General features: G+C 46.9%; 1 protein-coding gene across 1 annotated transcript in view; it reads left to right on the top strand.

Annotated features, from left to right (window-relative positions):
* Positions 1-16,124, top strand: part of ELOVL2 (ELOVL fatty acid elongase 2) — a 43,785-nt gene that overhangs the window by 12,158 nt on the left and 15,503 nt on the right. The window contains exon 2 of the mRNA XM_070457027.1: positions 13,289-13,352. Coding sequence (XP_070313128.1) covers positions 13,289-13,352 — 64 coding nt within the window. The remainder of the gene's footprint in view (positions 1-13,288; positions 13,353-16,124) is intronic.

Raw genomic sequence — 16,124 nt, 5'->3', positions numbered from 1 at the left:
TCTGAATGCCTGCACACAGCAGCTGTTCACTGTCTCTGACTGCTAACTTAGGCAGTGCTGTCCCTGTGAATGTTCATGTTGAAGATCCCTTTGGTCCTTTTCCCGTGTTATAACTCAAACTGGAATTTCGTTGCTCTCCTTTTTACGCTACTGCACTTCCTCTTCTAATTTTTTGAAAAAGATACCATCTAAAAAAATTTTTTAAAAAAAGACATCACTGTTGAGATAAACCTAAATTCAAGAAGGGACATTTCTCCTATGATGTCACTCCCTGTAGATGATCCAAGGGTGATGATGGAAGAAGAGACACAGACATGACAATGTGCTGCTCAGTGGGGGCTTGAAAATGCAGGGGATGATTGAACACCTGTCAAGCGTCTGCTTCGTGCACAGGCCCATCATAGGTGCTTTCACAGATATGACATCCTCTAAGCTTCACGTAAGTTAGGGTACTTATTTTATAGATAGCAAAGATGTTACTCCCAGATAATTATTTTGCCCAAGGTTATATAGCTACTTAGTGTCAGAACCAAGACCAGAACCCTTATAAAACTCCCATTCTTTCCAAAGGAACCACCCGGAACGCCCTGCTGTGTCCTTTAGCATAACCCCCGCACACACCAGACCCAGGATTGGCTAAAAATAATCACCAGCAGAGTGGGTGACAAGAAGGCACAGCATTCCTCTAAGAGGAGGGTAGTGGCTCATCATTTATTAGCTCATGGAAGTTAGACAAGTTGCTTTACTTCTCAAAGCTTCACTTTCCTGCTCTGTTGAAAGAGGTGAAAAGACCTATTTTATAGAGTAGCTGCAAGAATTGAGTGAGATAATAGTATCTAATAGGCCCAGTAATACAACAGCAGATTCCTGATTAATACATCCCATTTTCATTTATTATTGCAGGTATTATCATCTGTGTGTGTGCTGTGTGCTCAGTCATGTCTGACTCTCTGTGGCCCCGTGGACTGTAGCCCACCCGGCTCCTCTGTCCATGGGATTTCCCAGCAAGAATACTGGAGTGGTTTGCTGTATCCTCCTCCAGGGGATCTTCCCGACCCAGGGATCGAACCCATGTCTCTTATGTTGGCAGGCAGATTCTTTACCACTAGTGCCACCTGGGAAGACCATTACCATCTAGTTTCTATAATGAAGAAATCAGTGACATTGGAGGTAATTCTGAAATTAGGAATTCCTTGATTGTTTTAAAATTCAAAAACTTTTTTTAAAAAAAAGCTTGCTTCCTGACAGCTGTAGGTAACTAATGAAGGAGAGTGTAATGCTTTCTCTATGAACCAGTCAATAAGTAAAAAGAAAAGAGGAAAAGAGAACCTACACCCATTTTTACAACTTGTAGGCAGTTCTCTGCTAATGGAAATAGTTACTCTGGGCTAAAGCCATTCCAGCACAGATCAGCGTTTGTTGCCACCAGCTTCTTGCCAAGAGTAAAATCTATAGAAAGTGGCCAAACTGAAGAATGAGATAAATGTAAAGTTAAATCAAGCAGGAGCTTATCAGAGCAGCCACCGCAAGGGAGGTGTATAGCATTCTAGGGCAAGAAGCCCTTTCATTCTATTACAAGCTAAAGTGCTACATCCAAATCTAAAGCAAATCCAAAGCCCCAAAGAGAGTAAGCTTAAAGAAGCTCTATAGTCATCATTTGGTTGATGGAAAAGAAGAGAAATCTATGTCGGTAGATTCTCCCCAATAAAAATCCAAATTCGGCCCATTTGGAGGGATGGTATTGGGGGAAGTTTTTAGGCACAGGCAAAAAGAATTGGTTATATCAATGGAAATTGGTTACTCGTATTCACAGTAAGAGGTAATAGTTCTACCACATTCTGAAAATGTTCACTTCTGAAGGCCCTGTATTTTACAAAGATATTGACAGACTAACTGGAATAAATCCAGAAGAGAAGGCTGAGAAAGCGAGGGTCCAGAATGCCTGTCACATGTGTGGACGGGTGTCTTAATAGTTTATGAATTAATGCTTGTGGGAGGAGGGAAGAAGGGGAGCAGGGAAGAAGGGGAGCAGGGAAGGCCAGACAACTAAGTGAGGAGGGAGAGCGAGGGAAGGGGAGCTTACTGAGGCTTTTGGAAGAAGTGACGGCTTGGTGTGAAACGTCAAGTATGTTCAGGGCTCTCGGGTGAGAGGAAAATGGGCCTGGTCGTGTGTGAGTTCAGAGGAGAGAACTAGGACTGGTGGGTAACCGTTGGATGGAGAAAGATTTTTAACCCGAAATAAGGAATGGTTTCCTAAAAATGAGAAACATTCTAAAAATAGACCGTGCTACCTAGCCAAGCAATGAGAAGTGTGTCTCTAGAGGTTTTTCAGTAGGCTGGGTAAGTTTCTATCGGAATTACTGTGGAAATCAAGCATTTCCGACTTTGGCTGCAAAGTTGAATTAGATGCCTTGATTTTTTTCCCCCATATTTTGTAAATGAGGTTCACAGCCACAGTACTTGTTGGTGCCAGTGTCCGGGCAAGAACTGGGTCCCCTAACTCGTGTTCCAGTGCTTTCTGCCACATTAAAATGATTGCTGACTTTATAGGGAAGCAGTCATCAATGTGTGGGCATCTCCTTTAAGAGATTCCACTGAACTAGGAAAGCTCCTCCTGGGAGCTTTAATTAATATGTGTGTAACATAGTGGCTCAGACGGTAAAGCGTCTGTCTGCAATGCAGGAGACCCGGGTTCGATCCCTGGGTTGGGAAGATCCCCTGGAAAAGGAAAAGATCCCCACTCCAGTATTCTTGCCTGGAAAATCCCATGGACTGCGGAGCCTGGTAGGCTATCGTCCATGGGGTCGCAAAGAGTCGGACACGACTGAGCGACTTCACTCAATATCGAGTTAGTCCTACATTCTGACACTCTGCTTAGTGCATGCAAGTTACCCTTATGAGACTGACATGAGTATGTTTTATTCTAAAAGATTTTATCCTAAGCTAAAATAACCATTGCTGTCATGGAGTTACATAGTTTGTCTGTGAACATATTTAAGTGACTCTATTAGGAAATTCTTGAGATTGAAGGAATAGCAAGCTAGAATAAGTCCCCGGTAGCTCAGGTGGTGAAGAATCTGCCTGCAGTGCAGGAGACCCGGGTTCGATCCCTGGGTCGGGAAGATCCCCTGGAAAAGGAAATGGCAACCCACCCCAGTATCCTTGCCTGGAAAATCCCATAGACAGAGGAACCTGGTGGGCCACAGTCCATTGGGTCACAGAGAGTCAGGCATGACGGAGTGACTAACATTTAGGCTTATAAACAGCTAAGTGAAAATCGAACTCCTCCTCACTCAAGAGGGAAGAGAGAACCAGGGAAAGCATGTTGTGTTATAAGGTTTTCCCTTTGATTGTTACCAGCAGCTACCTCATGCTGCGTGTCCTGGTGGACTTAAGAGCTCTATTTTAGTGAGACACTGGACAAGGAGAAAATAAACTGCTTCCATTTCCCCACAATTTCTAGCTTGTCTGGTGAAGAAGCCAAGGAGACTTGCTATTTAAGAATCAGCTGCTTGGTGGCTGTCCCAGAGATCTGTAATATAACACCTAACCCGAGTCCAGGATTAAAGTGGGAGAGTTGGCTGGTCCCTCGTGTTACAGCCGAGAAGGATTGCTAAGGATTTCCCACCACGTGCTGCGCAGCTGAAGCTCGCAGCCCAGCCGGCATCTTCTGACCTTTTCGCCTGCTGCTGGCTGCAGTGGTCTTTCCATTTTCAGCCCTGGGGCTGTTTAAAAGCCACGCAAATTAGTTGATCAGACTTTCTTTTTTAAAGAAAAAAAAGGCAAAAAAAACCCCTAACATCTCCTCCTTTGACTTTGCACATTTATCTAAATCCAACACCCATTTTCACACAGTCAGACCAGGGAGCTTTTTCTGTCCCTAAGTCTCTAGAGACTAAGTTGGGCCACAACTTGAGAAATAACCAGAAACAACTAGAATCAAGTGAGGTCACTAGTGAAGTGCACGTGCTCACATAATCTTCCTGAAAACCGGGCTGCATCCAATACCTTCCTAAATAGAATTCTGGAATGTTGCTCACCCCCACTTCTACTGCCCAGAGGTGGTACCCCTTAGCATTACTGAATTTATCTTTTCTCTTTTAAAGACTGGGAGGGAAAACACTGTGTGCCTTTTATAGCTGCTTTAGCTGGGTTGAGAAGATCCCCTGGAGAAGGGAATGGTTACCCACTCCAGTATTCTGGCCTGGAGGATTCCATGGACTGTACAGTCCATGGGGTCACAAAGAGTCAGACACGACTAAGCGACTTTCACTTCTTCAGGCATGTATTCACTTTAAAATATTTCTTCTACTCTATTAAAAGTTACATGGCAGATAAGCATTCAAAAGACCTTGCTTGCATGAAGTTAAACTAAAAAGTTACTGAATGAAAATGAGTGAAGTAACCCAGCTTGCCAAAGAAACTACTCAGTGTTCATCTGAAAGGCTGTAGATTCAGTTTCACTGCTCGGTCCTGTCTGCCCAGTTCATTTCCAAATTACCCGTTGGACCAACATACTTCAGACACTGGCACCATATATGAAGCTAAAAATATTTTTATTTAGTTATCTAATAAAGTAAATCACTATGCTTTATGTTGATCTCCAGTAGTAGCTTCAAAATTCTTATATAGGCAAAGACGGAGACGGCTGCCTTAGTTGGAAGCAGAGATAGAGGGTGGGGACCGCAGAGGAGGGCTTGAAGCATCTGTTGTTCTCAGCACTTTAAAGAAAGTTGAGAAATACATGTAAATCCATGGCTAATTCATTTCAATGTATGACAAAAACCACTGCAATGTTGTAAAGTAATTAGCCTCCAGCTAATAAAAATAAATGGAAAAAATAAAGAAAGAAAGAAAGTTGAGAAAACACCCTGCAAAATGCCTTCTATTCTCCACTGAATAGAAATGACTTGTCAATAAGATTAAGGATAGTGAGCCTTCTCTGGTGGTCCAGTGGTTAGGACGTTTCCACTGCAGGGGACTGAGGTGTTCTGGGAACTAAGATACCCCATGCCATGAGGCTAAAATAAAAAAGATTAAGGATGGTAATATTTCATAAAAGTGCTCATCTAACAGGATTCAAAACAGTAGCTCGGGAAGAACTAGGAGAGATTTGTGATGCAATGCTGTTTTAAAAAATACGGGGGTCAGAGACTTACATTTATGTAATTTTCTTTATTTTAACACAGTATCTTGGCAGAGACAATTGGCTTAGCCACACATGATGTGTAGTTGTGATCATTTTATCTTCCGCCTTATCTCATCTGTCAAATAGACAGTACTTCTCACTGCTCTCTTCTCTCCACCCCCCCCCCATAGAGTTGTCTTATTTTTATCCTCAGCCCAGTGTTTTGGGAGACAGTGTTGGCCTGATGATTGAATGTTGATTGATTAATTAAGGTGACATCCCAGAAAGTGCTCAGAATAACATGAGGTACCTAAAATCAGTGTGTGAAATTCTGATGCCATCATAAATATCAGGTGACCATCAAAAAAAGCCTTTTTTTTTTTCTTCACATACAGCTCAGACTGCATTTTGCCTTTGTATGACTTCTTTTTCTCTTAGAGCCTGCTAATGGTGCTCAGTTTGATTTGACATCTGGATTAAAATGTTAAGGAAAAGGTATGATTTTTCCTTTACCTTTTAGAAAAGGCTTTACACAGTGCAGTGTGAAGCAACTGTCACTATCACTAATACTTGAAACAAAGAGGATGTGATAAGGATTTCATTCTGCAGGAAGGGATTCTGGATTGCTCAGTAACTCCCACTATTGGTTGGTTTTTATAGCTTGAAAAAAGGAGAATATATAGTCTATCCATGTGACTCATAGATTGTCTCTTAGGATTAGCAGTACACATCTTTTGATGTTACCATGAATTTACTGAAATGCTGTGGGTATTGTTTTTAAGGTTTTTTTTTATGTGGACCATTTTTAAAGTCTTTATTAAATTTGCTACAATGTTGTTTCTGTTTTAAGTTTTGATTTTTTGGGGCCTGAGGCATGTGGGATCTTAGCCCCCCGACCAGGGATCCTGTGTTGGAAGGCAAAGTCCTAACCACTGGATTGCCAGGGAAGTCCCTGTAGATATTTTTAGACCATATAGAAATAGAATATAGATGTATAAATAGGTAGAAGACAAAGGTGTGATTATCACTTAAAAATTAGAAATAAGGTCTGGCTCATGGCTTTTACAAGAAACCATTAAAGCTCTGCTTTGTTTTCACTTTGGGAAGGAGAGCACTTGCACTTGCGGAACAGCCGACCTGCCTCTGATCAGCACTTGATAACCAGAGCACATACAAACAGAATCTCCTTTCATCACTGCTGCTAACTGTGAAAGAGCCTCATTCTTCCCCGTGTCCCCAAACACAGAAGCTGGTACCGTTCCAAGGTGTCCTGAATACAGCTATCTGGCCTTGGGCTAAATCTCCAAGGAGTTTGGTATTCACTCATAACTTCCTGGGGAAATAGGGGTTGTAGTAATCATTGCAAACATCTTGCATCGCAGCCTTAGCATCTTTCCTGGCTCCTCACATACCCAGTATTGAATCCCTGAATGGCTGTGTTTTCTAACTGTGAGATTGACTCTTTCTGTATAGCAGATTTCATTTTATACACTTGAAATTAAGGCAAGTTATTTAACAGTATCTTTTAATGAGACCAGAATATTATAAAAGAAATAATGTTGGTTCAGTTTTCTTGCCTTATTCTTGGAGAGAAGGCCATAACTTGCAAAATGACTGGCAGGGGAACCTAATATAATTAGGGCACTAATCCGATCATGAAGACCCACCCTCATCAGGTCATCAAAATCTAATTATCTCCCAAAGGCCCTGTCATTGGGGGAGAGGCTTCAACATACAAATATGAGAGAAACAAGCATTCAGTGCTTAACACTCAGACTATGCCACTTGTTTCAATTAGTAATTTGAATAAAGGTGCCAGCATTTTAAAAGTGACTGAGCCCAAAGGGAAAATAAATATCTGGAGTTTGGATAATCTTCAGAGTACAAGGTGGGGCTGAAAATGAAGATACATTCAAAAGGGATAAAGGTCTAAATTCTATTCAAGTAAAAAAAAGTTGCATAAGTATAGAATGGGTAAAGCTTGAATTTGATAACAGTTAACATGAAACATATGGAAAAGGCAATGGCACCCCACTCCAGTACTCTTGCCTGGAAAATCCCATGGACAGAGGAGCCTGGTAGGCTGCAGTCCATGGGCTCACTAAGAGTCTGACACGACTGAGCAACTTCACTTTCACTTTTCACTTTCAGGCTTTGGAGAAGGAAATGGCAACCCACTCCAGTACTCTTGCCTGGAAAATCCCATGGACAGAGGAGCCTGGTGGGCTGCTGTTCATGGGGTCGCACGGAGTCAGACACGACTGAAAAGTGGCTTAGCAGCAGCAACATGAAACATAATGGCAACCTGCTCTAGTACTCTTGCCTTTAAAATCCCATGGACAGAGGAGCCTGGCAGGCTACAGTCCATGGAGTCGCAAAGAATCGGACACGACTGAGCATGCACACCCGCAACATGAGCCATACCTGGAAATGTTTGTTGATGGTGACTAACTGGTGTTGAGTGTGAATGCAGTCTTCTGATACTTTACTAAAAATACAGTATCCTGATCGAAAGGGACCACCAGTTTCTCTGCATTCTTCCCTCAGTAGGCCGCTTTCAGAATATTGTATTCAGATACAACAAATATAAGGAAAAGTGATTTTATTTCTGTTTCCATGGTGCAGATGCTGTCTAATGGGTTTGTGGAGACAGGTAATTACTAAACTGCCTGTGAGATGTATGGTCACATAACCAGTATACAGTTACAAGCTCACAGTATACAGGGAGTTTGAGTTTCATAGAGTAGAATATTCAGTGAAATACTTGGTGTTTTGTTCAGTCACCTCTGTCGTGTCTGACTCTTTTTGACCCCATGCCTACCCGGCTCCTCTGTCCATGGAGATTCTCCAGGGAGGAATACTGGGGTTTGCCCATGGGTTGCCATGCCCTCCTGCAGGGGATCTTCCCAACCCAGGGATCGAATGTGCACCTCACATCTCCTGCATTGACAGGCAGGTCCTTTACCACTAGCGCCACCTGGAAAGCTTGATTATAATCAAAGCACATTTCAAGAGCATGATCATTAGAGCATGGAAAATTTTTAGTTTTGTTCAGTGAAAGCTTTAAAAAAAAATCTATGATGATGTCCCCAAACTTCCTTTTATACCGTCTTAAAGAGTGATGCAGTACTTCAGGTAGAGTGAAAATGTAGGATGATGTAATATCGATGGGTGGTCTCTGAAGGGTCCCTACCTCCAGGTGGTATCCCTCCTGGAAGTAGGACAAGGATGGGCACAGGACATCATCTGGGTGACCCCCAGCACTGCTCCGGGGGTGGGGGCGTGGGAGGGAATGCTGGCATGGCTGTGGACATGGTCAGGTGGGCAGAGGTCAGCTGGCTCTGGGCTGAGGCTCTGTGATCAGGTAGAGACATTTCGGATGCTCTTTATTCTTTTCTGTAAATGCTAATTTCCATATGGAATCATTTCCCACTAGATTTGTTTTTCCTAAAGAACAGTACCCTTAGCACACCTTGGGGTATAGTTCTGCTGCTACAAATTCTCTCACACGTATATATGGAAATGTTCCTGTTTCCCTCTCATTTTTGAAGGCTATTCTCTTCTCCTGCCACCCTGGGCAACCACTGATTTTGTGTCACACAGATAATTTTTTTATTTTCTGGAATTTTGTGTAAATGGAAGCTGTGTATTTTTTTTTTTTTGGTCTAGCTTCTTTAATGCAACATCATATTTTGAGATTCATCCACATGTGTTTGCATCAATAGTTCATTCCTTAATGTTGCAGAGTAGTATTTCATTGTAGGCTATATCACAGTGTATTTATCCATTCATCCGCCTGCGTTTCCGTGCGTAGGACCTGGAGTGCAGCTGCGAACTCGGTACCCAGGCTCCGCTCTCATCCTTTGCTCAGAGTTCATCCTGGGTGACTGACACTGCCCCAACTCTGTACTTTGGCTCACTTTTTCCTGACCCGGCGGGAACTCGGATTTGTGCTTTGATGCCATCTCATCCTTGTCTTTTTAGACTGCATCCTCAATAACTGTTTTAAAGAACCCAGAACCAAAGAGGTAATTGTTCCCAGGTTCTGACCTTCCTGGGCTGGCTTTCCTTCCGTCAGTCAGAAAGGTCACCAAGGGCCCTGGCCACGAGCATCTCCCAGGTGAGTCGTGTCTCCGAGTGCTTGCTGCTCCTTCCTCTTCGTCTAGACGATGTCCTGGAATCCTTCAAATCACAGCAAAGCGGCAGCTCTTCCTGGAAGGCTGTCTTTCTGAGATTTAAATGAAATCTTGTGTTTTTCCTTTTGTTTCAGGTGGACAGTATAATGATTTGGTATTCGTATATGTTGCAAAATGAACACCCAGGAGGTCTAGTTAACATGAACAGTTGCCATTTTTTTCTTGTGACGATAATTTTTAAGATCAACTCTCTTAGCAACTTTCAAACATTCACTAAAATGTTGTCATTATTTTTTAAATTGGAGTGTAATTGCTTCACAGCGTTGTGTTAGTTTGTGTTTTACAACAGTGTGAATCAGCCACAGTGGCTCAGCCATGTCTGACTCTCTGCGACCCAGTGGACTGTAGCCTCTCAGGCTCCTCCGTCCACGGGATTCTCCAGCAAGGCTACTGGAGTGGGCTTTGCCATATCCTTCTCCAGGGGTCTTTCCGACCCAGGGCTCGAACCCGTGCTTCCTGCATTGCAGGGGGATCCTTTACCGTCTGAGCCACCAGGGGAGCCCAGCCACCAGCCATAAGTGCTCACATCTCCCCTCCCTCCCGCTCCCCCCAGCCACCCATCTCGGTCATCACAGAGCCCCGAGCAGAGCGTCCTGTGCTGTGTAGCGGCTTCCCACGAGCCGCCTGTTGTACACACAGCGGTGTCAGTACAGTGTTGTTAACTCTAGTCACCAGGCTGTGCTTTGCATCGCTGGGACTTAAGTTTTTTTAATAACTGAAAGTTTGTACCTTTTGACCCCCTTCACCATTTCTCCCACCTCCCAGCCCCCACCTCTGGCAACCACTGATCTGTTCCCTGTATCTCAGTCTGGTTTTTTGGTTTTCTTTCAAATTCCACACCTAAGTGAGATCATGTGGTATTTGTTTTTTTCTCTGACTTATTTGTTCACCTAGCATCATGCCCTCCAGGTGCACGCATGTTGTCACAAATGGCGGGATTTTTCTTTTTTTTTTTTAAAGTATGTTTATTTTTTAAAAAACTGTCTATTTATTTGGCTGTGCAGGCTTTTCTCTAGTCGTGGCGAGCGGGGGCGACTCTCTAGTTGGCGTGCGTGGGCTTCTCCCCGCGGTGGCCTCTCTTGTTGCAGACCGTGGGCTCTAGGGCGCCTGGGCTTCAGTAGTTGTGGCTCCCAGGTTCTAAAGCACAGGCTCAGTAGTTGGGGCCCATGGGTTTATTCGTTGCTTTGTAGCATGTGGGATCTTCCCGGACCAGAGATCAAACCCGTATCTCCTGTCTTGGCAGGTGGATCCTTTACCACCTTCTTTGCCACCAGGAAAACCCAGGACTTTTTTTTCCCCCCTTGGGAACAACCTTCTGTCCTTTTTTATTCATGTAATTATGAACAATATACTCAAGGACTTTTTTTATGGCTGGATACTATTTCCTTTCTCATGGTTCTTACAACACATTGCTGTTAACCCTTCCTGTCCTACTTAAGAAACTGACCCCTAATTACTGATTACTTTTCTGTTATCCTATGTGACGATTAGGGCCATGCATCATTTGACTTCATATGTCAGCATCTAACATGGTGCTGATACATGGTAATGTCCAGAAAATTGGTTAATAAATCAGGAAGTTAATGACTGAAAGGATTCATTCATATTTATCTTTCATTCTGTTTTCTGTTCCTGTCTTCTCTTAACTTTTCTTTTGTTTCTGTTTTCCTCCACTGTGACTGAATTTCTGAAAGATAATAGAATACAAGCCGTGTGACTTTTGGCATTGTGTTCGGTCTGCTGATGTTAGAAGATGGATTTTGAACGCTAGCAAACAGACGGGGACAGTTTAAACACTGTGGGTGGATGTGGCAATGGGGAAGATTTTGCTGGTGTTTGTCATGAGGGTGGGTACATCAGCGAGGTTAATGTTGTTTGCTTGGGAATGAGAGGCCTCCAGACAGGTCTGCCCTATTCGGACAGCAGCACAAATAAAACCCTTTCACTTTGAGATATTGGGTAACTGACCTTTCTCCAACCTGGAGGTCTCCCGAAGGATGTCCCTCATGGAAACCAAAGATAAAAGCACTATTTAAAATCTTCCAAAGTTGGTTTAGTTCAGATAGTTTTTTTTTTTCTAATTTATCTATTTATATACTTTTGGCTGCGCTGGGTCTTCATTGCTGCGCAGGCTTGTCTCTCGTTGGGGCAAGAGGGGGCTACTCTGTAGCTGTGGCGCACGGGCTTCTCATTGAGACGTCTTCTCATTGCAGAGCCCGGGCTCGAGGCGCAGGGCATGGGCTCAGTAGCTATGGCTCACGGGCTTAGTTGCTCCGCAGCATGTGGGATCTTCCCGGACCCACGTCTCCTGTATTAGCAGGCGGACTCTCTCCCACTGAGCCACCAGGGAAGCCCAGTTTAGTCTATATACTTTCCATAGAGATACGGTGAAATAATAAACATCCTAATTCACCAGTCAGCAAGTCATGGGTGCTAATAAATGCTCGTCTTTCATCCCCATCCTCCTCCCCAAGCTGCCTGAGGTTCCCAAAGACCTATGTTCCCTTGAAATTCCCTCCAAATCAATGTCATGAATGGGGGACAGATGCAGACAGTAAGTGCTGATCACCAACAGGCACATCTTCTTTTCTGATGCCAGCCAGTAACTCTGTTCTTCTCTTTGGCACTTATATTTTCTTTGAGAATAAAATGCATTTGACTGCATGCCAGCTGTTGATTATGGAGAATGTTTTGTGTGAACTTCCTGACAACCATCCAGGAAACTCATTTGCTGTCAGAGACCAGTCCACTCACCTGAAATCCTCGCCAGAGTTCCCTTTCCTAGGAACACTGTGCAGTGTTCATTTCTTCCTACCTTTCCTGGAGGAGGTGCTCCAGACCTTAGCAGCAGGGGAAGGGAACACCTGAGCAAGTATTCTGAGCAGTATGATGGCACTCCAGTGTGAAGAGGAGCCAGCTGCCAGTTTATCAGCCATCAGATGCTTAGCAGAAACTCTCCAGGCCCACCCTGAACCCACTAAAGTGGCGGTAATTAATTTGGGGTACCCCAGTGAGACTATCTACTGTAATAGTAAGCAAGTAAGTAAAGTCACTCAGTTGTGTCCAACTCTTTGCGACCCCACCGACTGTAGCCTACCAGGCTTCTCTGTCCATGGAAATTTCTAGGCAAGATTACTGGAGTGGGTTGCCATTTCCTCCTCCAGCTGTAATAGTAAATGGATGCTAATTTACTGAAAATGTTTTGAAAAACAAAACATAAAGACAATGGGGAAAGTAACCATAGTACCTAATTTCCTTCCTTGAAAAATGAGTTATCTTTGTGGTTTTACGTTTAGCTTTGTGAAATACAGTTCAGCTGAATTTTTCTTTAATACTACTTTGTGTCCTGCGGGTGTAGACTCTCCCTGTGGCTTGCCCACAGACATTATGTGTGTCCTGCGGGTGTAGACTTTCCCTGTGGCTTGCACACAGACATGTGTGTCCTGCGGGTGTAGACTCTCCCTGTGGCTTGCACACAGACATTATGTGTGTCCTGCGGGTGTAGACTCTCCTTGGGCACAGACATTATGTTTGTCCTTTGGGTGTAGACTGTCTCTGTGGCTTGCACACAGATATTTTGTGTGTCCTGCGGGTGTAGACTTCCATGTCATTTGCACACAGCCCGCGAACTGCAACGGTAGGAGTTGTTAGTGGAGAAGCTTCTACCTCTCTAAGCATCTTCAAGGGAGATGGGACGGTCAGTCACCTTCAATGTTTGAAGGTTCCAAACTGTTCCCCAGGACTCCCCTTACCTAAGAAATGGAAACTGAAACTTTCCTTCCCAGTCCTTACAGGCTGGTGATGATGAGGCCGCATCCCTGGTCCACCTCCCGTAAATCTCTGCAGTCAAAAGTCCCCAAGGCCAGGACCCTTGGAGAGTCTGTCAACCGTGTGTTGTTGGCAGTGGTACATTTTGGGAGATTCCAGAAGCTCTGCTTAAATCATTTTTCCTTTGTCTTTTCAGGAGCATCTAAAGGCCTTTGATGATGAGGTCAATGCTTTTTTGGACAACATGTTTGGACCTCGGGGTGAGTGAGAATTTGAGAACTCAATATGGAAGGAACACCATCTAGTTAGAGAAGAGGATGGCGCCCTTCCCAGTGTCTTGTGAACAGTCCGGCGCCTCCCCCTGAGAGACCTGCCGCCCCTCCCCCCGGGCCCCCACCTCCCCTGAGAGACCTGCCGCCCCTCCCCCGGGACCCCGCCTCCCCTGAGAGACCTGCCGCCCCTCCCCCGGGACCCCGCCTCCCCTGAGAGACCTGCCGCCCCTCCCCCGGGCCCCCACCTCCCCTGAGAGACCTGCCGCCCCTCCCCCGGGACCCCGCCTCCCCTGAGAGACCTGCCGCCCCTCCCCCGGGACCCCGCCTCCCCTGAGAGACCTGCCGCCCCTCCCCCCGGGCCCCCGCCTCCCCTGAGAGACCTGCCGCCCCTCCCCCCGGGCCCCCGCCTCCCCTGAGAGACCTGCCGCCCCTCCCCCGGGCCCCCACCTCCCCCTGAGAGACCTGCCGCCCCTCCCCCAGGCCCCCACCTCCCCTTAGAGACCTGCCGCCCCTCCCCCGGGGCCCCCGCCTCCCCTAAGAGACCTGCCGCCCCTCCCCCGGGCCCCCGCCTCCCCTGAGAGACCTACCGCCCCTCCCCCGGGCCCCCGCCTCCCCTGAGAGACCTGCCGCCCCTCCCCCGGGACCCCACCTCCCCCTAAGAGACCTGCCGCCCCTCCCCCCGGGCCCCCGCCTCCCCTGAGAGACCTGCCGCCCCTCCCCCGGGGCCCCGCCTCCCCTGAGAGACCTGCCGCCCCACCCCCGGGGCCCCCGCCCCCCCCCCGCCCCACAGGGCCCCGCCTCCTGCCCTCCAGCCTCTCCTGGGGGCAGGAACACAGCGCAGTGCCATCTGCCTCTGGTCCCTCTGTGGCTGCCCTGGTGGCAGTCCTTTCCCTCCGAGCCTGCTTCTTCCTCTCCTCCCTTCCACCACCCGCCTCCCACCTCTCACACGCAGTGTCTCTGTCCCTTCCTGTCCAATCAACTCCTTCTAGACACGCTGGGCTTTCCTTGCTCGGAGCCAGGGTTCAGGCTCCCCAGCTCCCAGCCATCCTGCGGGTCCCGGTGGTTTCTCCATCACTGCCCACTCAGACCACGCGGGGCCTCCTGAGGCGGCTGCCCTTCCTCCCGTCCTCATCGTCTGCTCAGGGGCAGCTGCAATAAGACTGCAAAAGCCTAAGCCATATTGTGCAGCCCTCTAGCTTAAACCTCATCAGGTCTTCCCTGCATCCTCAGGATAAAACCCAGCTCCTCGTGGGTCACATAGCCCTGTACCGGCCGGCCCCGGCTGTCCACTCTTCCCACGCTCTACACATCTTTTCCTTCCTCTGAGCATAAAATGCGTCCCTAGGCTGCTGCTCCCCAGCGCGGTCAGTTCCTTCTCATACCATTGGGTGTCGGCTTCACCGTCCCCTCCTCAGATAGTGCCACAGAGGGCACATCCTACAAAGCGGGCTTTCCCTCACCAGGACGGCGGAGATCTGCCCTTGAAAGCAGCGAATCTTAAACCTCTCATTATGCTCTGTTTCAGCTTCTGTTTATTTCCTTCATGCACTTGATTAATAGCTCTTTCTTCCATGAGGACAGGACCCATGACTGGTATCTCCAGGGTGTCTTAACGGTCCTAGGAACCTATTAGATTCTATATGTTTTGCAAATAAATGAGGAAAGTCTCAAGAGCATGCTTGGTTTCCCTTGAGCCTTGCTGGTTCACAAGGCTGGAGAATCTACAAGTTGTCTCCTCAGCATCAGGGGTGGGAGGAGAGGGAAATGAGGAGGTGTTCCAGTTTCTTAGAATCTCTAAATAGAATCATGCAGAGACACAGGCTGTGGAAAGTATCCTGAGCAAGTGACTACTTCTGTAGTGTTAGTGAGATGATACTCTGATTGTAGAGAACTTTAAAATATATATGTCTGTGTATTCACATTATCTTTGGTCTTCGTTCTGTTTTCCATTTTCTCCTTGTGATGACGCCGTGGGGCGGGCAGGGTGGGACACCAGCTGATTGTAGCCCGCTTTGTAGGATGTGCCCTCTGTGGCACTGCTGCAGCAGGTAGTGTCGGGGGCATGACCCTCCAGCGGGCATGCGGGGCTCCTGGGTGGCCGGCTGGCACCTGACGTCTCCACCAGAGAGTCAGCAGGCAGTGTCTGAGCTTTGGCATCAGTGAGGTCACCTGCAGTTATGCGGACGGGGAGCAAGTTGTACAGGACAGGATTGCAGTTGTTTGCTCGGTTTGGGTCATTTTTATGGAAATCTCCTTTGCTGCGAGGAGACTGGGAGGCTGACAGCTGACCGCTGATCGGGTGACGTCTGCAGTGGCAAGAGCCTGAGCCTTCCGGCCGGCAGGCCTCCTCCTCCCCCTGGAGGGGCGGCCGGGCTGAAGCCATGCAGCAGGTCCCCTGGGGAACCGACAGGCGTCCCAGGCCTTTTCCGACTGTACCCCTGCCATGTTGGGAGCATCCAGAGAGATTGTTCTGGGCAGACCCCTGACCTTGCCGCAGAGTTCACGTCTCAGGTCCCGAAGACGATGGAGCTGTAAGTGCTCGCTCCCGTCTTTTGGTTAGAGCAGCTATGGCCCTCCTGACAACCGTGGCCTGTGTGTACAGGACTCTGACACAGACGGTGACAGCCTTGGGCACTGTATCACGTGCTTGACCTGACCTGTCGGCTGGCATGCGTTTAATGACTGTGTCCTTCACCTCCACACTGAGCAGCTATAAGGCATGAGTGAGACTGAGTAGAAATACAAGGTAGTCTCTCAGTG

This window comes from Odocoileus virginianus, chromosome 27 (assembly GCF_023699985.2).
Source record: "Odocoileus virginianus isolate 20LAN1187 ecotype Illinois chromosome 27, Ovbor_1.2, whole genome shotgun sequence".
Classification (NCBI taxonomy): Eukaryota; Metazoa; Chordata; class Mammalia; order Artiodactyla; family Cervidae; genus Odocoileus; species Odocoileus virginianus.
Note: the sequence above shows the minus strand (reverse complement) of the source record. Positions and strands in the feature narration are given on the sequence as shown.